General features: G+C 36.4%; 1 protein-coding gene and 1 pseudogene across 2 annotated transcripts in view; one reads left to right on the top strand and one right to left on the bottom strand.

Moving 5' to 3' along the window:
* The window catches only part of LOC148952916 (uncharacterized), an 87,778-nt gene extending 77,795 nt beyond the window's left edge, over window positions 1-9,983 (top strand). The window contains exon 10 of the mRNA XM_089088172.1: window positions 8,362-9,983. Coding sequence (XP_088944298.1) covers window positions 8,362-9,749 — 1,388 coding nt within the window. The 3' untranslated portion in view covers window positions 9,750-9,983. The remainder of the gene's footprint in view (window positions 1-8,361) is intronic.
* The window catches only part of LOC148952914 (uncharacterized), a 383,133-nt pseudogene that overhangs the window by 303,191 nt on the left and 53,156 nt on the right, over window positions 1-26,786 (bottom strand). The gene's annotated exons all lie outside the window — the stretch shown is intronic.

The following is a 26,786-nucleotide window of genomic DNA, read 5'->3' on the forward strand; positions in this document are numbered from 1 at the left end:
TTGCCTTATCTGTCTGCTTTAGTTTCATCAATGTATAGTGAATTAAGTAGTCTGTGAGGTGGGACTGAGGATGAACTCACGGAAAAACTACAGGGCGAGTTTTCCCGATTCGAGAGAATGTCCTTCACAGTAAAAAGTTAGTCTTTCGGACACTATTACTCATTCCGTGTACAAAGCCATCAATTTGCAGTTCCAGTCGCGGTTCGATGTGGTCGAGAAAAGTCTGAATGATTTAAGATCATAAGGAATCTAGGATAGTTATAAATTGATAAAGCTTGAAAGTAAACTGGATGACATGAATCAAAGTACCGTTCTGGAGAAAGTTATTATTTCCGGTATCGACATTTCTGCTCGTGATTTAGCCAACCTTCAAGAAAAAGTTATTGATTGCTCAAACACTCTTATGGGCCTTCGTTTTGACATATCCTTCGTTAAGAACGCTAGACGTCTTGGAGCTGCGGATCAAACTAAAGCTCCCATTGAACTTATTTTGAACGTCGGTTGAGACTTTTTGAAATCTTACTTACTTATGTCTCCTGCCGGGCGCTGCTCGGCGTAGAGAGTGACGTCTGCCCCCTCCATCCACTTCGGTCCATGGAAAGCGTTTGCACATCGCTCAACCTGATATTTGCCATCGTCAGGAACTCGGACAGGCTGTCAGACCATCGTTTCTTCGGTCGGCCGCGAGGTCACTTCCAACTGGCTTTGACTGGGTCGAAGTCATGGATTGTTTTCGCAGGTATGTGTGGAGGTATTCGAAGTAGGTGTCCGAACCATCGCAGTGTTCGCTCGGCTGCTTGGGTCGAAAACCGAGACTGCTTGGTGAGCTGCAGCAGCTTCTCATTGCTGACAAAGTCGAACCATCGTAGACCTTCGATCCTCCTCAGGCTCTTCGACTGAAAGACATCAATTGCCTTGAGGGTTGCGGCTGAAGCTTGCCACGTCTCAGCTTCATAGAGCATTACAGAACCGACGAGGGCGTTGAAAATCCGCAGCTTCGTGGTGCGACTGATGTTCGGTTTTCGCCAGAGGTAACGGTTCAGTCTGCCCATGGCAGAAGACGCTTTGGATATTCTCGCTTGTAGTTCAGAAAGAAGTGAGCCATCTGAAGAAATTATGGAGCCCAGGTAGGTGAACCTTTGGACAACTTCGATGCTAGTGGTGCTATCCAGGCTAACTGAAGGATTGGCAGCAGGAGAGAATGGGCCAATGGCCATAATTTTCGTTTTAGTCCAGTTTATCCGCAGTCCTACTTTTGTAGCCTCTTCTCGTAGGATTCGAAGCACTTCCAGCAACTGCTCCATGGAGTCCGCTAGAATGGTCAAGTCATCAGCAAAATCAGCATCTGTAATTACATAATCTCCAAACTTGAGTCCAAAGCTGAGACGTGAAGTAGTCCTAGTCATAACGTAGTCTATGATGACATTGAAGAGCTCTGGGGCCACTGCACATCCTTGGCGCACTCCTGTCGTGATTTGGAAGAACGGGCTGCGGCGGCCGTTAGCTTGAACACAGCTCTCCGTCCCATGGTGTAGAGCTTTGAAGACTCTGCAGTATTTCTTAGGGAGGCCTGTCGATTCTAGAATCCGACAAAGAGCTTCTCGGTCCACTGAGTCGAACGCAGCACGGAAGTCGACGAAGGTAAAAAAAGATTTTTATCGGAACTCCGTGGCTTTTTCTATGATTTGTCGAATCGTAAAAATTTGCTCGATGGTTGAACGGTCCGACATGAAACCAGCTTGCTCCGGTCGCCAGATTTTACGAATGATATTTCGACATCGATCTAGCAGGACCATTGAGAAAAGTTTTCCCGGGACAGACAGTAGGGTTATTCAACGGTAGTTCAAGCAGTCGCTTCTAGAACCTTTCCTCTTCCATAAAAGGATAATGACACCCTTCCACCAAACTTGGGGAATTATCTCGGTTTTTCAAATTGTAGAGAACAGGGTTTGGAAAAACAGGAGCATAACAGGACCTGCAAATTTGAACAGGTCCGCACTGAGGCCAAAGAGATCAGCAGCGGTATTGTTTTTGAGCCTGTTTGATGCATTTCCACTTTCCGAGGGGCTGCAAGGCTTGTCGGGAGGAGTATCTGCTTTGGATCTTGGACTGCCAGGTTGGCTGGGACTATCAGTAGGAGGCATAGACGGGCTAGTGTTTTTCAGGAGTGAGCAGAAGTGGTCCTTCCACCGCTCGAGACAAGAACCCTCATCAGAGAGAAGTGTTCCATCCCTGGATAGGACGGGTCCCAATGCTGGTGTTTTATTTTCTGTGAGATCACGGAGGTGCTTGAACAGGCTACCCATGTCTTTCTTTTTTCTGCTAGTTCGATTTCATCGGCTTTCCTTGCAACAAACTGAGTTCGGTCTCGGTGAATAAGTCTGTTCCGCACTCCATTGAGCCTTCGATAGGTGGCCATGTCCCCAAGAAGTCTTGCCCTCCGCCTTTGCTCTATGACCTGCAGTGTTTCGTCAGTTAGCCACGATTTCTTCGGGAAACTCCGCTTGCCAAGCACCAGCTGTGCTGCTTCGCTGGTCTGTGATTTAAAATACTTCCAGGTGTCTTCGCTGTTGTAGAGTGTGTCCAGGAGCTCAAATTGATTTGATATCTCAACACTATACTTCCGGCGAGAATATGGCTCCTTTAGTTTCCCAATACCCGCTGCTGCTGGTTTTTTTTCCGATTGCGGTGCATGGAGGCGAAGCTGAACATCAGCACATACAAGCCTGTGATCTGTATTTCCGAGCTCTGCTGATCTGTTAGTTCTACGGCTCTTCAGTGATGATCTCTAGCGTTTAGAGATAATGACGTAGTCGATCATCTTCTTTGTGCGACCGTCGTTACTATACCACGTGTACTGGTGGATAGTCTTACGTTGAAAGTAGGTGTTTGCGATCACAAGTTCATGGGATCGGCACAGTTCGAGTAGGCGAAGGCCGTTATCGTTCAGTAGGTCGGGGGATACAGGTCCAATTGTGCCACGCCAAACACCCATATCATCTCGCACTGTAGCATTGAAGTCACCGAGAAGAACAGTGACATCGTGGGGGAAACTGTTGACAGACATCTGGACAGAGCAGAGTAGAACTCTTCCTTGGTTACGTCGTCGGAATCGTTGGTCGGGGCATAGTATACAAAAATTGTCATCTTGCCATGCTTGTGCCCAAAGCGGGCCTTCATTATTCTGCCCAATACTGCTTCGTGCAAGAGTAAGGCCTTTTTTGCAAGGCTGCTTAGTGCGAGACCAACACCATGTCTTCTCATGCTCCCTCCAGACCAGACTAACGAGTAATTATCGCCTATTCGCTCTTCTCCACTTCCAGTAAGACGGGTTTCTGTGAGACCTGCAATCGTCACTTTATTCTTACGAAGTTCTTGAGAAAGTAGGTTCTTTGATGCAGGTGCGTTCAGGGTCAAAACATTCCAGGTGGCTATTCGAAGCCCCCTTTGGTCTAGAAGGTTCAGTCTGTCAGTCTTTCTGACGTCGTCAGCATGTCCGTTGACGCGCGTAGGTCGAGATCTTAAAAGGAGGTCCGGATCCGAGGCTATGTAGTCACTTTGCGTAGCACTTAATTTTCAGGTGGAGGGTCGCTAGCCCAACCGACCCTAGGCCTGGAATCTGATTAGAGCTAGGTTTAACCTAGATACTGATATTCCCGGGGGGGGCTCCACCCGCCACATGAGGTTGCAGCCACCCTAATCGGAGTGTTTAGTTAGGGGATTACCCCATATCCAGAGGCACGTGGTCAGCAGACAAGGTCTGCATCATTCCGGACGAACTCCATTCGCCTCCAGATCGCAAGAACGTAAAAGGTTCTCAAATTTTTGTTAATACGCTCACGAAACAAAGACAAGCTGGTTTTAGATTAGTGCGCAATAAATTTGAGGCAAAAAATCTGTGGACGATGAGAGGTGTTATATATGTGAGAAACGGTTCTCATACTATACCCTATATGATCATTGCTGATGTTGCCAAAATTTGCAGTTTGGAGACCCGAGCTTCCGTTTTAATAATGATTAGTTACAAATTCGTAATCTGTGTCGGATTGGGACTTTTTCCAAGGATTTCGGGATTTGAAGTTGAAACTAGATACCATTTTAAAGACTACAATTTGTGACAGTGACCTACCAAGTGTAAAAGAATTGCAGGATTTTTCTACGAATGGTCACCAGTTGTCCAGTGCTATTGGCCACTGTAAAATTCATCGAAGTGCTCTACACTTAAATGCTCAAGGTTTACAAACTACTCATAGCGAATTCAAGTTCTTACTAGCTTTGAGTCCACGTGACGTTGTTACTGTTTGTGAAACCTTTTTATCGAATAATGCTCCTGTTTCCATGCTGGATATCCCCAATATGAAGTTCTTTTTCCGCAGCAGGAAAGTCTTTGCGAAAGGTAGCTTGGCAATTTATGTTTGAAATAGTTTATCTTCTATTGTCATGATTGATAGGTCTGTTTCGGAAGAAGGTATATGCGAGAGCTTATTCCTTTAAGGTACTCCATCAGGATGCATACCGTTTATTTTATGTTCTTTTTACAGACTTCGGTCCAGTAATCCTACGAGATTTGGTTTTATGTTTTTGAACAAGTACTTGTAAAGCTACCAGAGTGCGAAAAACCAGTTCTAATGCAGGGTGATTTAAATTTTGACCTATTAACTTTGGATGCTAATGTTAACAGAGATTTTCTTCAAAATATGCTTTTATCAGGCTTTCTACCTAGCATTTTCTGCCTATTAGAGTTACAACAACCACTTATATCCTGTTGGACAATATATTTTTCTCTGTCCATTAATTCTGAGTAGTAAAATTGTTCGTGATGTTGTCTGATATGTCTGACCACTTCCCATTTAATGCTCTTTTTGAAGTTACGAAATATTCTTTTGATCGGCACAAGCTTTCAGGAAAGAACAAAGATAGACGGCTAGAAGTGATTAATTTTCAGTCATTATGTCAGCTTATTGATAATCATGATTGGTGTTCTGTTTTTGAATCAGATAATTGTAAATGGTAACGTAAAAGTGTTTCCATTAACAAACCAGGTCATTTCGTCCGAATATTGAACATAAATTTTACCTATGGATTTCTAATTGGATTGTTTTGTTATTAAGAGTTGAAAATAAAAACTATAAAAAGTATTAATCAGTGAAAACAGAGGATCTGTTTCAAGATTACTGTTCATATAGAAATAAATTCAATTCTATTATAAGATTTAATAAACTTATGTATTTTAAAGATACGAGAATTCGTAAGTTTGATCAATATAAATGTAGTATGAGAAAGACATACTTTTTCTCATACAAAGTTTGCTCTCATGCAAGAGGTTACACGATGGTCACAAATAATAATGCAAAGCAGTGATATAGTTTTGCAATTATTAGTAATGTTGGTACTCTTGCATTATATGGGGCTTTAAAAGGAAACCAGTAACGAAAAACCCGTTTTTGACGGGTTAACCGTTATAGAGTAATACAATGTATAGCTTGGTTTTTATTGCGTATACGATATTTAAACTGTTGTTTTTGGGGGGTTTAGGGGGGTGGGAGATACCTAGGTTATGTTATGTTAGGTTACGTATTTAATATGGGCTATGCTTTACCCCCCCCCCACTCCACCCCTAATGTGCAAATATATAGCCCAAATTTGTTTCTAAACTAGTATATATTCATCCTATTATATTTTATTTAATTAGCATTAACCTTATTGACTTTTTAGAAAGGCCCATATAATGCAAGAGTACCGTAATGTTTCTGTAATTTTCAAATTGTTTTTACCATTAAAACTTCAGATACAAATTTAATTGGTATAAAGTTTTTGAGGCAAGGCAACGTAGCCTATGATTTTACATTCTGAATTTTTAGAAATAAATTGAAAAAAAAAACATCCTGAAAAATTAGTTTCCAAGAGAAACGTAAAGGCCATTTTAAGTTTAAGATAGTCAGATAAAGTTACATTTTAAAGTAGCTTCATAGCATGACCGGGAACTATCGGTACAGAGCAAGGAAACCCTAAAATAAAGGGAAACAAAATAAAGAATCATAGGAAAAAACAGACAACAAGTAATAATATAAATAAATAAATAGATCTTAAAGCGAGTAATGCTTAGATTGAATATGAAAATCGAGCTTAAAACGAAAAAAAATATTTTGCTATTGAAGTATAAACGAAACTTAAAACGAACAGAAATTAAATAAGCAATCAACGCAAACAAACATACAATAGATATTAATGTAAATGAACAAGTAAATGTTAAAACGTGTGAAACTTAAATTGAATATGAAAATCAAGCTTGAAACGAACAAAATTCGCTACAAACAAGACTTTGGGTATTGCCTCCTTCTCTCACTGTAAAATTCTAAAACCTACCGTGTCATTGGCGCTTTATTGAAAACAAATATTATTACAAATATTTTCTTTTGTACTTAATTTTGAAAATAAACATTAAAATTATAGTAAAAATTTCAACTGATTAGCTTTCAGCAATTAATATCATTGTACATCAAATATTAAGTTTAATTTATTAGTTCTTTCTAAAGTTGTTCAAGACGAATATAGTTTCACTACAAACAAGAGTTTGTAGTGAAAGAGGAAAATGAGTGCATCACATTTGCAAAAATAGTGGAATATTTAAAAAGTAATGATAAGAAGGTACAAATCATGATTGAAAATAAAAAATCCACTAAGGAATCGAATGTTTCATAATAGACCCTAAACTCCAATGCTGTACTAAGAGAAACACACCTCTAATAATACAATTCCACGGACTGGTGTTTGTGGTACTTACATGGCACTGCGTATTCAAGGGGTCTGGAGGAGGAACCTGCAAGGGACGTTCTTGCAAACCTCGAGTTAAGGGTTTTGGATTATAATTATTATAATTATGCCGTTTTATACTTTCAAGATTTTCCACTTAAGAAGTGGCACCAAAAGTGTTGTTTTCAGTGCCTCACTTACGAATTGTAGAATTGATAAAAGCCCGTAGATATGAGCAAAAGACATTAATAAAAAATTCATCCAAACCACTATTTTAGTACTAGTGTTGATTGTCTTGATGCTTATGGTCATTATTTTAGTACTCTAGGAGCTAAGCAGGTATCTAGTATAAAGTCAATTCGAGAGCTCCTGATCTTGATGATTGTGTCCCTTTTGCGAATGAATTCTTGTTTTATGACATTCCTCATCGTGAAAAAAAAAAACTCTCTTGAATCTTAAAACTAGTTCTGCTGTAGATGATTTTGGATTTTGTACTCGAATCGTCCAACAAGTAGCATAATATGTTTCTTCTCTCCTTGCACATATTTATAATATATATTTAGTTAATGAAGCTAGTTGCACTCCGACCACTTTGGGCTCTTCAAAAGGGCACTAGAACTTCCGATATCGAATCGAATTAGCTCCCTTCGAAGTTTATACGGCCATTCCTTCCATATAAAGTGCCTTTGGAAAAAATAATAACACATTGAAGCTATACTGCCTTTAACACTGGCAACGCTATAGCGTTGCCCTTGATTAAAGAACACTGATCAAAATAGATATAGTTTTAATTAAAAGAAAGTGTCACAGTAGGGTTTAGAAGATTTGGAGGGACAGTAGGAAACTCTTGTTTGTAATAACGTTGTAATAACGTAGAGAATTTTATAACATTATTAACTTATTCATGTTTTTCAATAAAGTATAGATTGCAATGTATGTTTTTAGAGTTTTTAAAGAAACGGGAGTCCATACCTTATTTTTGGTAAACTTTGTTTGTCTAAAGTTTAACTTTATTATTCGTTTATATCTAATTGGAGTATGGCTTATTACTCTTGCGTGGTTACTTCTGTTCTTTTCAAGGTTTGGATTTTTCTTTCAATCTTGAATTTTCTTTCAAACATTTAATTTTATTTTTTGTTGAATTTTAAGAAAGATTGTGGAGTAACTGAAACCAATTAATTTTTTCATTTATGTGAATGGTGAGATTAATTTTGATGCATTATTAAAGAAGTATCAAAATTCTATATTCAGACATGTATAAAATATAGATAAAAACTGGAGTTTTATGGAAATTGTTTATTATTTCTTTGAACTTTGCGTAAAAACTTGTGCTGGAGACGTACTTAATTTGTTCACGATGCTATTGCAAAGCTAATTGTAGCCTCAAATCCCGGGTGAAAGTTTACTTAAAAAATTATTTTCTAAGCTGTAGCTGAAACAAAATTCCTATCAGAAATTATAATTACTTTAAAAAAAAGTATACAGAATTAAAATACTCGGAGTTTTTTATTTTATTGAATAGGCTCGAAAAATTATTTCATTATCTTGTTTAATATCGTAATTCAATTTTTATGAATAGTTAGTTGCTGATTTTTTTTTTTTTTCTAGAAACTGACGAATATAATGGCGTAGATTATAATGGCAAAAACACAGTGTTTAAAAAAATACCAACTAAGCAGTCACCAGAAAACACCTACATTTGTAGAATTTGCAATGAATCTTTTCTTCTTCGCCTTTTGTTGCTAAACCACGTGAAAGTTCATGACAGAATAGAAATTCAGCAATGTCAGTTTTACTGTTCACAACTCAAGAACAAGCATCATCTTTATCGTTACTTTGACTCTCAAAATGGGACAAAATATAGCTTTGAATGTGATATATGCAAAAAAACGTACCCCCATCGTAGATCTTTGTGGAAACATAAGCAAAGACACAATAAAGCTAATCAATACTTGTGCTACTTCTGTGGCTTAAGTCTGTATAGTTCAGAGAGACTCAATCGTCATATGCAAATCCATACTGGTGAAAAAAGTTTCTTGTGTGACAGATGTGGAATGCAATTTCGATTTAAAGATACCTTTTATTATCATATGAAAATGCACCTTCGGAAAGAGAGTGGGCAGACTTCAGAAAAATTATTTGAGTGCGAGATCTGTAATAAGACACTCGAAACTAGAAGTGGATATACATCTCACGTAAAAAGACACACTCAGCCAAGAACACATGGATGCACATTCTGTCAAAGAAAGTTCTATACAAAATTCATGCTGATCGAGCATATGAGGACCCATACGGGGGAAAAACCATTGGAGTGCCAGACATGTGGCTATACCTGTGCACATTATGCTAGCTTATATAGTCATATGAAAGGCCACAGTATCGAAAGGCATCATAAATGTGAGCTTTGCAATAAGGCATTTAAGATCAGAAAGACACTGGACGACCATTTAAATACTCACACTGGTGCTAGACCATATAAGTGCAAGCAATGTGACAAGGGTTTCGGCACAAATAACGGTTTAAAAACCCATAAGAAAAGTCATATAGGAAAGAGATTCAGAGAAAAGAAGTACAGCTGTAGCATATGCAGCGAAGTGTTTGCAGATTCTTCTTATCGTGACCTACATGTTGCTTTACACGCAAATCCTACCCCTTTCAGTTGCGAGTTTTGCAACAAGAGCTTCAATTATAAGAAAAACATGGTGGAGCATGTGCAGCGTCAGCATCCTGACCGTAATCCATTTAAATGTAAACTATGTAGTAAAACTTATGATTCCTTAAAAAAGATTCGTGTTCACATTACCTCTCGTGCTTGTGAGAAAAAGGAGAAATTGCCTGAAAAGATGAAAAATCAAAGTAAACTTATCGAGGTGGACGGAAAGATGAATGTTGAGAAAGAGATGAATCTGTTTGTATGCAATTTTTGTGAGGAGGAGTTTATGTCAGTTGAAGACATTCTAAGCCATTTTAACTCTTTTCATAAGCATTCTAAGTAAGAATTGATTATGGTGTTAGTTTTATATAACTTTTTGTTATTTTTAGGGGGAGGGGGTCTAAATTTTCCTAAATTTTAGTACACAGGTATATGGAATTTAGCTCATTCCTTTTTGTTTTTAGATGAACTTAGGTTTGTAAAACTGTTTATGTTTTTCTTCTGCACGTACCACTTAATATACCGAATAAAGATATTTTAGAATTGGATTTTTTCTTCAATAATTATGTAATAGGCTTTTTTTATTAAATGTCTTTCTGCTTTGTAATATTATTTATGGTCTTTTACTGCAATGATTTTTATGGGCTTGGTGTATTATGTTAAATTTGGTACATGGTTCCATCTCCTATTCTTGTTTCTTAAATAACTAGAATAAAATATAGTTTAAATTTCATTGTCTTCTGGGCATGTCCTTGCTAGCTTAGCGCTTGATGTTCTGCTGATTAATTTGTGTGTGTGTGTGTTTTGGTTTATAATAAGCTATTGTCCTACTTTAAGAATGTTTGATAGAATTTTAGCATATCGATCAAATTAAAAAAACATTATTTTTCAATAAAATATATTTTAATCATGGAGAAAATGGATACAGTGATGTTATTTTAAGATTTGAATAAAAAATGTTTGAATGATTCAGGCTACGCTCATTTATTTTTAGATTAGATATTTAGAAAATAATGATTTTTTTTTGTTTTTACCATATATTGGTCCAACGATTATTGAAAATAAAATTATATAGGATCTTGAAACTTCTACAGTAGAGTTCTTTTATATGCTGAACCTGGTGTTGTAATTTTCATTAAGATCACTTGATTTTTTTAGGGTGTTCTCCCAAAAAATTTGTCAGGCTCGTGCCCTTGATGGTTAACATCGAACATGAGGAATTTTATATATTTTTAATAAGCATAAAAATTCGATTCTTTTGATGCGTCTGTTCTTGACAAAGTTAAAAGAAAACATATTTCTTTCTTGTTTTTATTTTGTCCTCTCAATTAGGCAAAAATCTATAGCTCTATTTTGACCTGTAATAAAATGAGAGGAATAAGAAAACAGAGGCAATTACCTCCCTGTAAAATCAAGCTTGTCGTCGACTGTTTTTATCATCATTAATTTCTCATTTTTTTTAAGTAAAGGGTTTTCTAAGTAGGGACATATTGTGGTCATAGTTTGATATAACCTTTTTTAAGGGGGGGGTCTAAATTTTCCTGAATATCGATTATTCATTTTGGTTTTCAAATTAACGGAAACTAATAAAAAAAAAAAGATGAATAATTACCACTTCAAATCTGAATGTTTAGAATAAGCTGCTGCTTCAATATGGATGTACTAGGTGGGTTTTGTTTCGTTTGCTGTCCATATTGCTAGAATTTTCTAGGTTATGAACAAACTTATTTTTATAAATTAATTTTACTGTTCTGAATTACAAAATCTTTTGAATTTCGCTCTTTCGTTTTGTTTCTAGGGAAACTTTAGTTTGAAAAGCTGTTCTGTTTCTCTTCTAGACATACCTCTGTGATTAAAGAGATATTAGTTTTTTTTCCAATAATTACGTAATAGCCTTATTTTTGTTCAATTTCTTGTCTACTTTGTAATTTTATTTATGGTCAATAAATGCAATGGTTTTTATGGTCTTAGTATATTATGTTAAATTCGGCACATGGTTTCATCTCCTATTTGATTTCTTAAATGATTAGAATAAAATAGTTTGAATTTCATTTTTTTTAAATATGTTTATTTAATCTTATAGTTGGCATTGTTTTCTGAGCATGTCCTTTCTAGCTTTGCTTTTGATGTTCTGCTGATTAATTATTTTGTGTTTTGGCTTATAATAAGTTTTCTGTCTTACTTTAAGAATATAAGATAGAATTTTTGTGTGGAAACCAAATTGAAAAACAGGATTTCCAATAAGATTTAGTTCAGTCACGGAGAAAGCTAATACACTGATGTGATTTTAATATTAAAAAAAAATTGAATGATTTAGCCTTCGCTCCTTTATTTTTGAATATTTAGATATGAATAATTCTTTTCTGTTTGAACATATATTGGCCCAACAAATTTCTTTGGTAAACTTAGAATATGAGGTAAACACTAATTTTAACGTTTATGTTTCCTGTGAATCCTGCAATTTTGTGACTTGAGCACAGCTGGAACTCGGTTTAAAAGAAAACATGTTTATATTACTTAATTTGTTAGTTTGCAAACTATCCATTCATTGAGCGAAAATTATGAAATCTCTTTGACTGTCTCTTGGAGAAGGATCTAAACTTAATGAAAAATTAGGAAAAGTTACTACTTCGACAAATTTTTCAATCATTTTCAACGTTAACTAATAAAAAAAATGTTAAACAAAATTCCAAAATTTAATTTCGCTGATGGACTAAGCTGAAACTCAGCTATTAAATAATAGGTTGAATAATAACGGTTAAACGGTTGAACAATAACACACCAAGAAGCTGCAAAGGGAACATGAGCCAAAAGATGACATAGTTACTTCAAATTACAACTGCAGCCAATAGGGAGCAGAGTTTGATGTTTCAGCTTAGCACGAATATATTTTAAGCATTAATGCCTTTTGCGGGTCTAGTTGTTTACCTCATGTGTCATGTGTCAATTCTAAAAAACGGTCGCTCACCTAACACTCTTGGTGGGTGTGCCTTTCCAAAAGCAAATACACAGGCATTTAGATAGGTATAGTTACTCACGCCGTTTACCCGTACCGTTTACGCAAACAGTGTTAAAAATATAGGTCGCTCTGTTCGTCTGCAAGTCCAAGGGACTTGTCAGTCATTTGTCAATTTGTTGATAGATACTCTATCATTCATCCCGGGAAAAACTAAAATAGAACGGCATTGAGTATGGATAATTCAAATAGTCTGTCAGTTCTGTGAGCCATTTGAAGGTAATTGGAGACCCCCAAAAAATGATTTAAAGATTTATGACTGACCATATCCACAGAACTTGCAGGCAATTGGGAATTTAATATTGTTTTTATGCCATGGGGATGACCGACATTTTTGGGCTGATTCATGATAGACAGTGTCCACTGGACGTGTAGGCAGAACAGGGGACTGAAGTCGCCTGGACTCGTAGGTGAGCAAATGACCTAAGCGTAATAGACCCCCCTACCGAGAGTCTCGGAATGGCGACCGAGTTTCAGGATTTACACATGACCGACAAGTCCCCTGGACTCGCGGGCAAACAGGGTAACCTATCTTTTTCATACTGTTTGGATAAACTGCACAGGTAAACGGCAAGTGTAACTACTACTCTCTTAATTCAAATACTTGTGCATTTACTTTTCGAGGGGCACATCCGCCTAGAGTCTTAGGCGGGCGACCGAGTTTTGGAATGGACAGATGGCTACCAAGCTTCCTGGGACTCTCAGGTGAACAAGTGACCTAGGCCTAATAGGCCCGTCCGTCTAGAGTTTCATAGGGGGGGGGCTGTCCAACGGGTGAGGTATTTACCGGGGGGGGGGTAAATTCCGGTTACTACGTTGTGCATTAAGATGATTATACAAATTATGAAAATCAGGCATCTGCTCTTTTTTACGACATGAGAAAGGCCTTTCTCCTAATTTATCAATGAAATTATCTTTGTGAGTAAAATAAGGTTTATTTCTAAAACATTTTCTATCACAAGCCGGGATGGGTAAAATTCACACTTTCAAGTAAACAAACAGAATAAAAAAGAACAACGAAAAACCTAGCAACTATGATAGGGCTCAAATGTCAAAGCACCTGTAATGAATGTTAAAAAAATATATAAATAATCGAAATCTACAGGATGAAACATGACACATATCTAGTGCTGTTACTAACAAATACAAAATACAATTTAGTAAAGAAAAAAAAAGAGAGACTATAAAAAGAAGGTGCATGGTAAATAGTGTGCATCCCTTCTCGTTTACTATACTAGTACTATTGTACTAATGCTTACGAACTCAGCCCTATCCCAGTGTACTATGAACCATAAGTAGTTGTCAGCCCCTAAAACCGTTTTTTTAATCCTTTTTTACAAACGTCTTAAATAGCCATTTTGTTAAGAATAGTTCATAGATCAGATAACAAAAACTTCTGGCTCGACACAACCCCATAGGGCCCGGGTACATGCATTTTAAGTATGCCCCGGGGAATATATAGTTCTTATGAAACGGGTGCTCGGATAACCTTCAGAGGGGGCTTATTTGATTGGAAATTGAAAAATCAAGAGATCTGACTAGCCCTTCCCCCCTCAATGCTCTTTTACCCCAAACCAATCCGATCAAATTTTGAGATAGCCATTTGGTTAAAATAATCAAAACGTCAGATAACAAAAACTCTGGGGTAGATTCTACCCCTCAGAATCTACATTCTGAATTTATTCATTCTGATACTTAGATTTTGTCAATTTCAGTTGATGTATCTGACAAAGGATGTTGATAAAAAAATTTTATTCACTCTGACACTTATATTTTATCAATTTTATTAGATGTATCTGGCAAAGGATGTTGATAAAAAAATTTTTCACTCTGATACTTAGATTTTGTTAATTTTATCTTACATATCCGACAAAAGATGTTGATAATGAATTTATTCATTCTGAAATTTAGATTTTGTCAATTTTATTTGATGTATCTGACAAAGGATATTGATAATGAATTTATTCACTCTGAGTCTTAAATTTTGAGATAGCCATTTGGTTAAAATAATCAAAACGTCAGATAACAAAAACTCTGGGGTAGATTCTACCCCTCAGAGCCAGAGGGCAAGTGTTTTAAGTTATGCCCTGGGAGCATATAAGGTTTTTACGTAAGGGGTTGTCGTATAAACTTCAGAGGTTGCTCATTTGACTGGAGATCGACAGTCTTAGTTACCTGTTTAAGAGTCTAAAGGGATCAGAGGGAATCTCTTCGAGATCAACATACCCCTCCCCCCCCCCTGAGCCCGGAAGAAGGGTCGTGACTTCTGCCCCGAGGGTATATAAGACTTTCATGAAAGAGGTGGTCGTATAAACTTGGAGGAGACTCAAACTATTAGATATTCAAAGTTCTAGTTCTCTTTTTAAGAGTCAAAAGTGATCCGATGGCCACTAACCTCCTCCCCCATCAACCCTCTTTTCCCCAAATGTGTCAAATTGAGTTTTTCTATATTGCCATTTTATTCAAAATAGGCAAAGACCATATAACAAAAGCTTCAGGGATAACACAGCCCCCCAGAACCCTGGGGCAAACGTTGTGAATTATAAGGTTTTATGTAAGTAATGGTAGTATCAACTTGGAAGGGGGCTCATTTGATTGAAAATTAAAATTTCTAGTGACCTTTTTAAGTGTCAAAAGTTATCAGAGGACCTCTGCCCTCTCCCAACACACACACACACACACACATATTTTCTTTTCCCTAAATGCCAGTGATCCAAATTTTTAGATAGCCAACGTTTGAAATAGTCTAATGACCAGATAAGGAAAACTTCGGGGTCAACATTCCCCCCTACCCCGGGAAAGGGTTGTAACTTAAGCCCCGGGGGTATATAAGGTTCTACTGGAAGAGGTTACCGTATAAACTTTGGAGGGGACTCAAACGATTATAAATTGAAAGTTCCAGTTTCCTTTTTAAGTGTCAAAAGTGATCCGATGGCAAATAGCTCACCCCACCAAATGCTTCCGATCGAGTTTTCAGAGAGTCATTTTGTTAAAAATGGACCGAAGTTCATATAATAAACACAACCCCCAGAACCCCGAAGGCAAGTGTTGTAAATTATGCTCTGAGGCCATACAAGGTTCTTATGGAGCTGATGGTCGTATAAACTTCGAAAGGGGCTTCTTTGATTGGAAATTGAAAGTTCTAGTTCCCTTTTTACAGTCAAAAGGTATCGGAAGGCAACTACCCCCTCCCCTCCCTTACCCTCTTTTCTCCAAATCTATCTGATCGAATTTTTTAGATACCCTTTTTGAAGTTAAAAGGTCAAATAACGAAACTCCGGGGTCAACACAATCCCTCCGAGCCTGGGGGCAAGTGTTGTATGTTATGCTCTGGATGCATATAAGATGTTTATGCAGGGGTTTTTAAAATAGTTTGAAGGTCATATAAGCCCGACCCCTACTCAACAAAAAACTTATTAACGACATTTTAATCCAAAATTTAAGGGGGCTGTCCCCCGGCCCTCCCTCTTTGGCCTGCCCCACACCCGTCAAAAAAAATTATTAACAATATTTTATTCCAAAAATCATGGGAATCCAGTTCAATTTTATTAGCTCTTTCCAGAACAGTTCAAAACACCTATAGCCTTCACTATTAACAAGAGTTTGGCTACTGCCTGTTTCCTTAACGGTAAAAGCATAAAAAAAATATGCAACAATATAAACATATATAGTCATTGATTTAGAAACAGTTTTATTGAACATAATTACAATAATAATAATATTCACTGATGCATTTTGTTCTCATCAATATATTTCGATAGGACATCTAATGCTGATCGAAGTTTATTTATATGGAGAATATTTACTTTTCAAGCAAAACACAGCTACTCCTCCTGCTTAAATTTTCTTAATGATATCACATATCTCGCATACATAGTGTCCCATTCAAGACATAGTCTACAACCAGCAGTTATTTCCACAGCTACATTAGGTACTCGTATATCATTGCTGCTGCTGCTGTCGGTTCCATCATTAATCTCCAATAGTGTAAATGCAAAACACAGCTGCTCCTCCTGCTTAAATTTGCTTAATGATATCACATATCTCGCATACATAGTGTCCCATTCAAGACATAGTCTACAACCAGCAGTTATTTCCACAGCTACATTAGGTACTCGTATATCATAGCTGCTGCTGATGTCGGTTCCATCATTAATCTCCAATAGTGTAAATGCACAACTCATTTTTTTTTTCTCCACTAATATTCTTGCAAATAAAAAAAACTATTATCTTTGAATTCAAGTATCTTACTAATGTGAATTTTAAATAAAAATATTACTTTTATTAAAATCCTAATCACCAATCAAGTTGTACCTTGAAATTGCGTAAATCCTCTTGACAAAGAGTGTAATGACCTGTTTACCTAGCAGAAAAACCTGTTTGGTACGGAGGTCTGCGTAAAGTGGTACCTTGGTATATACTGTAGTAGCAGTAGTAGCAGTAGCAGTAGTAGTAGTATTAGTAGAAGTAGTAGTGGTAGTAGTCGTAATAGAAGTAGTAGTAGTAGTAGTAGTAGTAGTAGTAATCGTAGTAGTGGTAGTAGTAGCAGTAGTAACAGTAGTAGTAGTAGTGATAGTAGTAGTAGTAAGAGTTGTAGTAGTAGTAGCAGTAGTAGTAGTAGTAGCAGTAGTAGTAGTAGTAGTAGTAGTAGTAGTAGTAGTAGTAGTAGTAGCAGTAGCAATTGTAGTAGTAGTAGTAGCGCTAGCAGTTGTTGTAGTAGTAGTAGTAGTACCAGTAGTAGTAATAGTGGTAGTAGTAGTAGTAGCAGTAGTAGCAGTGGTAGTAGTAGAAATAGTAGTAGTAGTAACAGTACTCTGCAAGTTTCAACTTAATTCTCTAAGTTGTTCCTAAGAAAACACTGATACACCCTTTTGACTGTCTACGTGCACAAACTGTGTTCTGACTTAGTTCAAAATTTCCCTCAACATTCCCTGAAAGGTCTACCTAAATAACACTCAGCCTTTTGGAAATCAAGGATCAAACATGCCCCCTTTCCTAATGACAGTACTATACGAAAACAAAATGTATAACTTACAACCGTTTTTCGGGGCTGTGGGTTGGGGGTCAAGTCATCCCAGGAGGAATAGTTATCGGATCTTTTAGCTATGTTGTTCAAGATGGCTGTTATAAAATTTCGATATTGTTTGGGAAGAATTGTGCAGGGGAGGGAGTCTGGCTGTCCTCCAATCGCTTTAGACTCTTAATAAAGGACACTAGAATTTACGATTACCAATCAAATGGGTTACCTTTGCAGTTTCTATGACCACTCCTTCCACATGAAGTGTTTTTTTTTTCACTTTGCTCTTCCCTGATATGACAGCTTTTTATTAAAAATTGTCTTAGGAACAAGTAGCCTAGGTGCAGAAAAGGACAGCTTAGGACTTACTATTAATTGTTTAATAAATTTTCTCGTTTGCTAAAATAGTCATTCAAAAGGCCAGGTTTAGCGGGAGAAGCCCCTCCCCCCTCTTTAAAAAACTGCAAAAATAATGACCAAGGAAAATTATGGCGAAATGCAGAAATTTCCTGAAGAAATATTCTTCCTTCACTTGCAGAATTGGTACGCAAAAGCGTAATTTTTATGGGCAGGGGGGGGGGGGGGAGAAATCGCTTCCTCCCAACCTCAGTTTGCCCCCTCCCTCCTCTATCTGCAAAAAAGTGGAATTTCTTAAAAAATTTAGTTAAAACTAAGATAAGCCTGCATAATTCAAGCATCCATAGAAACGGGTCAGGTTCCTTTGGTATACATTTGCCTTTATGGTACTATACGGCTCATTTTTTACATTCACTGTCATTTTCACTTGATTTTGGAAAATTGACTCCGACTTTGCCCCCCCCCCCCCCTCAGATTTTGACGAAATTACGCCACTATTGGTGTGTAATCAGTACTTTCGATACTAAATTGATGTTTTTGTATTTCATATGACAAAAAAACAATTAAAAAATAACTATGTATATGTAAGAAATAATTATTAAAATAACTCTAAGAGAATATTCAAGTAAAATTTTTAATTTCTCCGATGTTCTTAAAATGCTGTGCTATTTAAAATCCCACAGTCTAAAATAAAATTACCGTTTATTCCCCCTTCTCTGAGACTCCATAATTCTTTTGTCGATTTTCTCATAAAGTGTTTTTTTAACGTTTTTATTCTAAGATATAGGAAAGTTTTGAAATTTTGCATATTTAAGTACATTTTACGATTTGAAAAAAAAAATGCTAAAAGTGTCTATTATAAAATTTAATTTGTTTAAATACGGAATAAAATTAGGTATAGTTTATTAACTCTACATCAAATAAGAAGAAGGACGTATATATCACCGAAAGCAAAGCTTAATCATGAGAATTAAACATTTAAAAAATTTAGTTTTTTATGGGCAGGGGAGTGGAGTGGGGGGTTGGGGTGGGGGGGGGGCTGGGAGTTGTAGTTGATGATGGTTATTGCTCTGGAAGTGTGTGAGTGAAGGGGATTGGCTTAGTTTTTTTTTTGCTTATTATTTGTTTGTGGAATTGCTTTTTTAATTTAGGTTAATTTAGGAAGAATTATGTAGGTAATCGCTACGCGTTAGCAAAAATAATTTTTTTTTTGGCTTGATTTTTTATTTATTTGATGAAATAAAACCTAAACCTAAGCTCGTTAACCTTGATGAAAGTTAACGCTTAATTCAGGTTACAGGGCCTAGGGCGTCTACGAAGCTTAGTAAGAAATCTCGGAACTGAGCTATAGCCTTGGCATCCTCCCACTGTGGTTGAAGAGGCAGCTCCGCACCTGTCACGTCCGGGTCGAACTGTCGTTGTATGGTGTGTCCTCAAGGGCCACAGTTAGGTAGCTGTTAGCTGAATTCAGCTTTAACTTTCTTCAAGGTAGACCAGCTTACAAAAATTATGTATATATATATATATATATATATATATATATATATATATATATATATATATATATATATATATATATATATATATATATATATATATATCATTTTTTTAGTTATTTCTGGGTTAAAAAATCGATTTCGATGATATATTAAACTTTCTCCTTGTTTGAAAATATATATTATTTTGTACTGTCTTCAAGTCAAAGCAAGTTTAATAATATCAATTTTTAGCAGCATTGGAATGTGTCAAATGTATTTCAATATACAATTTTCTCAAGTTTTTGTCTACCCTAGAAAAGAAACGTGAAAAAGTGTACTTTATTAAGAATTTGACTAGCATTTTAAGAACAGTGGAGAAGTTAGAATTTTTACTTGAATATTTTCTAACTAAAACATAGTTATTTTATAAAAAAGACATTTGTTGGTATCTGAAATACGAAAACATAAAATTTTAGTATCGAAAGTCCCATTTTCTTACAAATATTGCAAGTGATGGGAAAATACTAGTTCACGAAATTTTTGCATTTTGCCATAGTTTTCCTTGGCTATTATTTTTGTATTTTTTTTGGGGGGGGGGGGGTCTGCAAAATCTGGTGTTTTGAATTTCTAATTTAGCAAATAAAAAAAAATGAAACAATTAAGAGTAGGTCCTAGGCTCTCCTTTTGCAAAACTACTTGTTCCAAAGACTCATTTTTAATCACAAGCTGTGATAAAGTGCTGAATCAGAGAAGAGTGAAATGGGCTGTAATTTCTTCCCTCCGAAGGGGAAAAATTAAAATTTTGCTTGAAAATGTTTTAACTAGAATATAAATATTTTCTAAAAAGGGAAATTCTCGGCATCTGAAACACGAAAAATGCAATTGTTGTGTCGAAAGTCCTATTTACATGCCAATTCTTCTAGTGATGGATGAATATTAGTTCAGGAAATTTTTACATTTTCCTACAGTTTCCCTTGGCTGTTATTCTTAGAGATTTTTTTCAGGAGTGGGAGGGGGTGTCTACAAAACCTGGTGTTTTGAAAAACTATTTTAGAAAATAAGAAAATTCATAAATCAAATAGGAGTATGTCTCAGGTTGTCCTTTCGCGTACCTACCTGTTCCAAAAACCCTTTTTTAGTCACAGGCAGCCCTGTAGGCCTAGTGTTGAATAAGTAAAGAGTGAAGTGGACTCTGTGTATAATTTTTTTAACCTTCGTTTAGAAGGAGTCGCTGTAGAAACTTCTGAAATAACCCATTCGATTGGAAATTGAAAATTTTAGTGCCCATTTTAGTTGTCAAAAGTAATTGGAGGACGGCCAGGCTCCCTCGGACGCCCATTCTTCCCTATATACATTAATGTTTTGATACATCCATTTTGTACAGCCTAGTTAAAAAGATTCAATAGCTATGCCTTCTAAAATGACTTGAGAACCCTACAATCCCTGGGGAAAGGACTGTAAGTCATGAAATTCATCAATCGTTGACGTACATTATTTGTTATTAGGAAAAGGGGCATGTTCGATTATAAACGTCAAAAAAGGCCAAAGGTATTCTGGTGGAGATTTCGAACTATGTCAAAACGCAGTACATTCACGTATATTGTCAAAGGGCTTATCAGCAATATCTTAGGAATTGATTAAAGAATTAAGTTGAAACTTGCAAGGTATGTGAGGGGTATGTTGAACTAACCGAAAACCGCTATATACATACTGCTTCTATTACTGCTACAGCTACTACTGCTACTACTACTGCTACTACTACTACTAATACTACTATTACTATTATTACTGCTACAACTACTACATCTACTATCACTACTACTACTACTACTACTACTATTATTACTACTACTACTACTACTACTACTACTATTACTACTACTAGTACTACTACTACTACTACTACTATTACTACTACTACTACTACCACCACTACTACTACTACTACTATTACTACTACCACTACTACTACTAAAACTACTGCTACTACTATTACTACTACTACTAATACTACTACTACTACTACTACTACTACTAATAGTTCTACTACTACTACTACTACTACTACTACTACTACCACTACTACTACTACTACTACTACTACTACTACTATTATTACTACTAATACTACTACTACTACTACTACCACTACCGCTACTACTACTACTAATAGTACTACTACTACTGCTACTACTACTAATACTACTACTGCTGCTGCTACAACTACTGCTATTCTATTAGTACTGCTCTATTACTACGCTACTGCTACTGCAGCATATAAGGTTAAGGGTATTATGGTGAAATTCTCGAGGAATGGATAGGGGATATTGAACTAAATCAAAACATAATATATACACACAGGTTGTGAAAAGGGCGTATGAGTAATATTTCAGGAGCGGCTTAGGGTATTAACTTGAAACTTTCAGAGCATGATAAGAGGGATGTTCAACTAACCGAAATGCAATATGGGCATACTACTACTGCTGCTACAACTACTACTAATACTGATGTTACAGCTACTACTTTGACTACTGCTACTACTAAGGCAAAGAATATTACGATGAAAATTTCAGGTAATGACGAGGGAGAAGAGGAATTAAATAAAAAAAACCCACTATGTGCATGCTTGTTGTCAAAAGGCCTTTTAAATAGTGTCTTTGAAACACCTTAGGGAATTAAGTTGAAGCTTGCAGGGCTTGTTAGTTAGGTTGTTGAGCGAACCAAAAGACACTTGGAACACACTGCTGCTACTACCACCACTACAACAACTACTACTACTTATACTCCGGGTACTACTAAGGCTAATGACATTACAGTAAAAATCTCAGGGAATACTAAGGGGGAAGTTGAGTATCAACTTATTAAGTTGAGTATTAAGTTGAAATTTACAGGGTATGTTGAAATAGCATATAGGCACTATGTGCTTACTGATACTACTGCTACTTCCGCTACTGTTACGAAGGGTATTAAGGTGAAAATATCAAGGAATGTTGAGGGGATATTGAACTAAATCAAACCATAATATCCGCGTGCAGGTGGTCATAAGGTTATGATTATTTTTGGCCTATAGAGTCCTCTGACTTAGCACAACATACCCTCAATATTCCTCGAAATTTCACTTCAGTAACCTTAGCCTTTATTGACACATTCAAGACCAAACATTCCAACGCTTTCTCAATGCTAAACCCTACATGTCAAAAAAGGAAAAAAATTTATAATTTACATTCCTTCTCCCGGGGCTGCGGGGTCATGGCATCCCTGGGGGCATAGCAATAAGATCCTGTGACTATTTTGAATGAAATGGCTTTGTAAGATTTTTGTCTGTAATAAGGGGGCATCTGAAAAGTCAAGAAGGGAGGGAGATTGGTTGCCCTCTTTTCCTTTTTGAACATCCCTATCAACAATCCTTTAAAGTTTCAACCTAATTCCCTTAGCCATTCTATAGACATTGCTGTTGACCCCTTTTGATAACCTTCCTGCATAAAGAATGCTTTTGACTTTCTTTGACATCGCCATCAAAATTTTCTAAATTTTGTACCTTATTTAGAGACTTGTACCTTTGAGACTTTTGTACCTTTGGAGACTTATAAGACCTTCAACATTTGACCCTGAGGCTCCGAGGGATTATCATCCCTGGAGACAAAGTTATTTGACTTTTTGACCATTTTGAGCAAGGCATTTATTCCCAAAATTTGATTAGATAACCCTGGGGGGATTATAGCTGTAAAGAGGATGGTAGAGGAACTGTCTACCCTCCGACCACTTTCAACATCCCGCTCAACATTCCCTGAAGGACTAAACTTAATACCCTCAGCCATTCTCGAGATAATGTAGATAAGCCTTTTTGATAAATTAAATGCACTTAGAATCGTTTGATTTAGTTTAACGTTCTTCTCAATATTCCCCAAATTTTCGTCTCAAAACCCTTAGCCTTTTCGAATACACCCGTAATCAAACACTTCCCTTTTTCTTAATGTTAAATCCTGCATTTAAAAAAAGACAAATTCAATAATTTTCAATCCTTGCCTTGGGGATTGTGGGGGACACTGCCCCCCTGGAGGCATAATTACTAGACTTGTCGACTATTTTAAACAAAATTGGCTTGTACTCCTCCAATCACTTTTCAACATCCCCCTCAGCATATCCTGCAAGTTAAACTTACTATCCTCAGCCGTTCCTTAGATATGTTTGGTACACCCTTTTGACCATCAGCATACACATATTGTGTCTTGATTGTGTTCGGCATCCCTCTCAAAAGCTTTGGGGGTTATGTCATCTCCATAAGCATAGTTATTTGACCTTTAGACTATTTTGAAGAAGATGGTCATATCAAAATTTGGATCAACTGTTCTTTAGGGAGAGATATTCTAAATGAATATGGAAGGGGGCTATCAGTCCTCCGGACACTTCAAACGTCCATTCAAAATGTTTTGAAATTTTAAACTTAGTACCCTCAGTTGTTCTTGAGATATTTTAGATCTGCTTTTTTAATAAACTGGATGCACAATTGCACATAGCGCCTTTTGATTTAGTTGTAAATACTTCTCAACATTCTCCTATGTTTCGCCCAAAGTATAATCACCTACGGAACAAGTACTGACAAAACCTATCCTCTCCACACAAAAAAAGTGACCCTTTGTCGAACCTGGCAACTAAATAGCGTAGTTACACAATTCAATACAACTTAGGAGAATAGATAGCGTCTCGATCAGATGCTAAGTATAATCACCTACGGAACCGGTTCCGTAGGTGATTATGCTTTGATAAGATGTTCTGAATTAAAGAGACGGATCCTGATATAAAGCTTGTGATTAGAATTAGGACAATGAAAAAAGGAGGGTGCTTTATTGCGGAGCATATTTAAATTAATGCCTTCTATTTTGAAATTGTTTCACCCTACTCTATTAGATTTTATGTGATGTTTATCGACACCCATTTATCACGCCTATATTTACGATTTGAGAGTGCTACGCGTAAATACTCGTATATCGAATGGAAAATTGCTTTGATTATTATAATTGTATTCATCTTCCTCTAATCTATCCCTTTTTCTCAATGTTATTGACGTCAAAAATTGAAAATATGATAATTTATTTCGAAAGTATTTATTTTTCCTGTCATTGCATGGCAACTGGATTAAAGAAATTAGCCGCGTAAATTGTATTGATAGCATTTGATAGAATCTACTTTTATTTAATTTGGTTCAGAACCGTACGAAATTTACTTCTTGTGTGTCCCCTAAGCTCCTTGATTGGAGGCCGGGATATGCTGATATAGGCCAATGGGCGTAGGCAGGATTAGGCAGCATATTGTCTAGGGGGGGGCAGTCGATATTGTGATAGAGTTTTATCAACTGCTTTTTCCAAACCATCTGCTTGTTCAGTCATATCTAATGTAAATTTGAAGGTCTAGGGGGGGGGGGGGGAAGCTGCCCCCCTGCCTCCCTCCCTACGCCTATGTATAGGCCCACTATATTCTTCGGAAGGAAAGCAAAAAAGAAGCACACACATATGGGATGCTTTGTTTCATGAGCAGCTTTTACATGTATTTTTATTGTTGTGTGCTGCAAAATTAATTATAGTATGGAGCACTCGTCAACTGATTCAGATTTTTTTTTTCCGTTTCGCACAAATTTAGCTCGCTTTTTCAGAGCTTATTTGAAACCAGATTAGTCCTATACACGAGTAATACGAAACAGACGAATAAAAGTGTGCTTTATTTGGAATGAAAGTAGATCATCAACGTAGCTCATAAAATAATGGAAAGAAAAATGAAAACGATGTAGTTTGTTGTTTAACAATTTCGTTTGAAAATCAGTATGCTATTCTCTAGAGTTCTTTCACTTCTCCTTCGAAGCGTTTACGGATTTTCTCGTGGAACATCATCGCTACTTGCGGATCAAAGAAAAAGCAAAAAAGACAAGGGGGAATTACTATTGATTGATAAAAACAAACATATGACTTTCTTGTGAAAAATACTACCACGAAACGTTGAAATGAGTTTCGAGAACAGTTAGGATAATTATAATCTTGATCAGAAGTGGGTTTGCAGATGTGGTTTAATGGTATATGACCGCTGTATTAATAGTTCTTCCAATTTTTTCTTTTTTTTTCATTGCAACATAATAAAAGAAACAAGAAAATAAATAATCCCAACTTATTAGTTCGCTGAATAATTTTCCATTCCAAAATCATAATTGGCAATCATTCCATAAAATATTTTTCATTTCTGTAAAATAGTTTTAAGAGAATCGAGAATCGCTAGAAGTACCGTAGCTTTAGAAAAATTCTTTTTAGAATAATCCAAAGACGTTTTTAGCAAATTCAAACAATATAAGAACAAATAAATATGGTTAACCACTGAATAAAAAATATTTAAAAGTAAATACTTTTAGCTTAGCTTCTTTTATTTTTTCCGCATAGAGCACTTCTTTCCATCTTCTGGTTTTCAAATTTAGTGATGTAGAAGAGACGTATTCGAAAAAAATACTGTACGAAACACTCGCGAGGAAATAGGTCACAAGAAATTGGGATTAACAGTTGGGACGCTCTTTCCCATGCTCGCCGTACGATTCCCTCGTTCCAGCAGTGCTTCATTTCAGTCTGGATGATGTACTCTAGTTTTTTGCAATACTAAATCAAGGAGATTGCAGGAACAAAAAGGTTTGAGAAGTCTGAATTGGCTTCTTCATAAGCTTTCATCCGCATGAAATCAAACAATGAATCAAAAAGAGAAATGCCTGATTCAAATAACCCAGTTCTACACTTTTCACACGAATGCTTTTCCAGAATCTTTTTCGCAGAAAACCCCACTACGTACGCAAAATTTGATTCCTCTGTTAAGGTGAAAACCTCAACATTCTCATCAAAATCAAATTCGTGAGGCTCATGGATATCGCTGCTATCACGTCCAGTTCAGTCCTATCCAAAAGTAATGCAGTGCTTCATATCTGACATTAGAATTAAAGCTAAATTGAAGAGAATCCAACTTCGGTCACCAACAGCCAATATCATCGATGTTAAAAAAAAAGCCAATAATTCCGAAGATACACAGTTACATTTTTGTCTCTTTCTTAGGGATTATCAAAAAGAAAAGGTACAAACAGCTAGAATGCGGGAAACAATTCCACCTGAATGCTCTTTCTTACGAGGAAATTGAATCAGTAAACACAAAATATAGTGTTTAAGACGAAACTTGGATTTCGAGAGGCTTAAAACGTGCTAGTTTTTTCTGCATAACTTTTTTGGGCTTTGAAACTTCGAAATATTGGAGTTTACCATTAAAAGCTGCACGTTCCGATATATTGATCATAAGATTGGGGGTAAGTAGCCAAAGTATTTGAAATTGAGCTATAATACAGCTTCGATTTTCCGGTCATTCATCGTCTTTATAATTAGTGTAAATTGTAAAATCTTTCCCTTAATCTTTTTGTTTGCTCACTATATCTCACTGAGTAGGCTACAGCCTTGAATTAACCCAATAAAACGTATATAACTACGGTCCATTTCCAGA

This window comes from Artemia sp. Qi Xiang Cuo, chromosome 4 (assembly GCF_049724085.1).
Source record: "Artemia sp. Qi Xiang Cuo chromosome 4, ASM4972408v1, whole genome shotgun sequence".
Lineage (NCBI taxonomy): Eukaryota > Metazoa > Arthropoda > Branchiopoda > Anostraca > Artemiidae > Artemia > Artemia sp. Qi Xiang Cuo.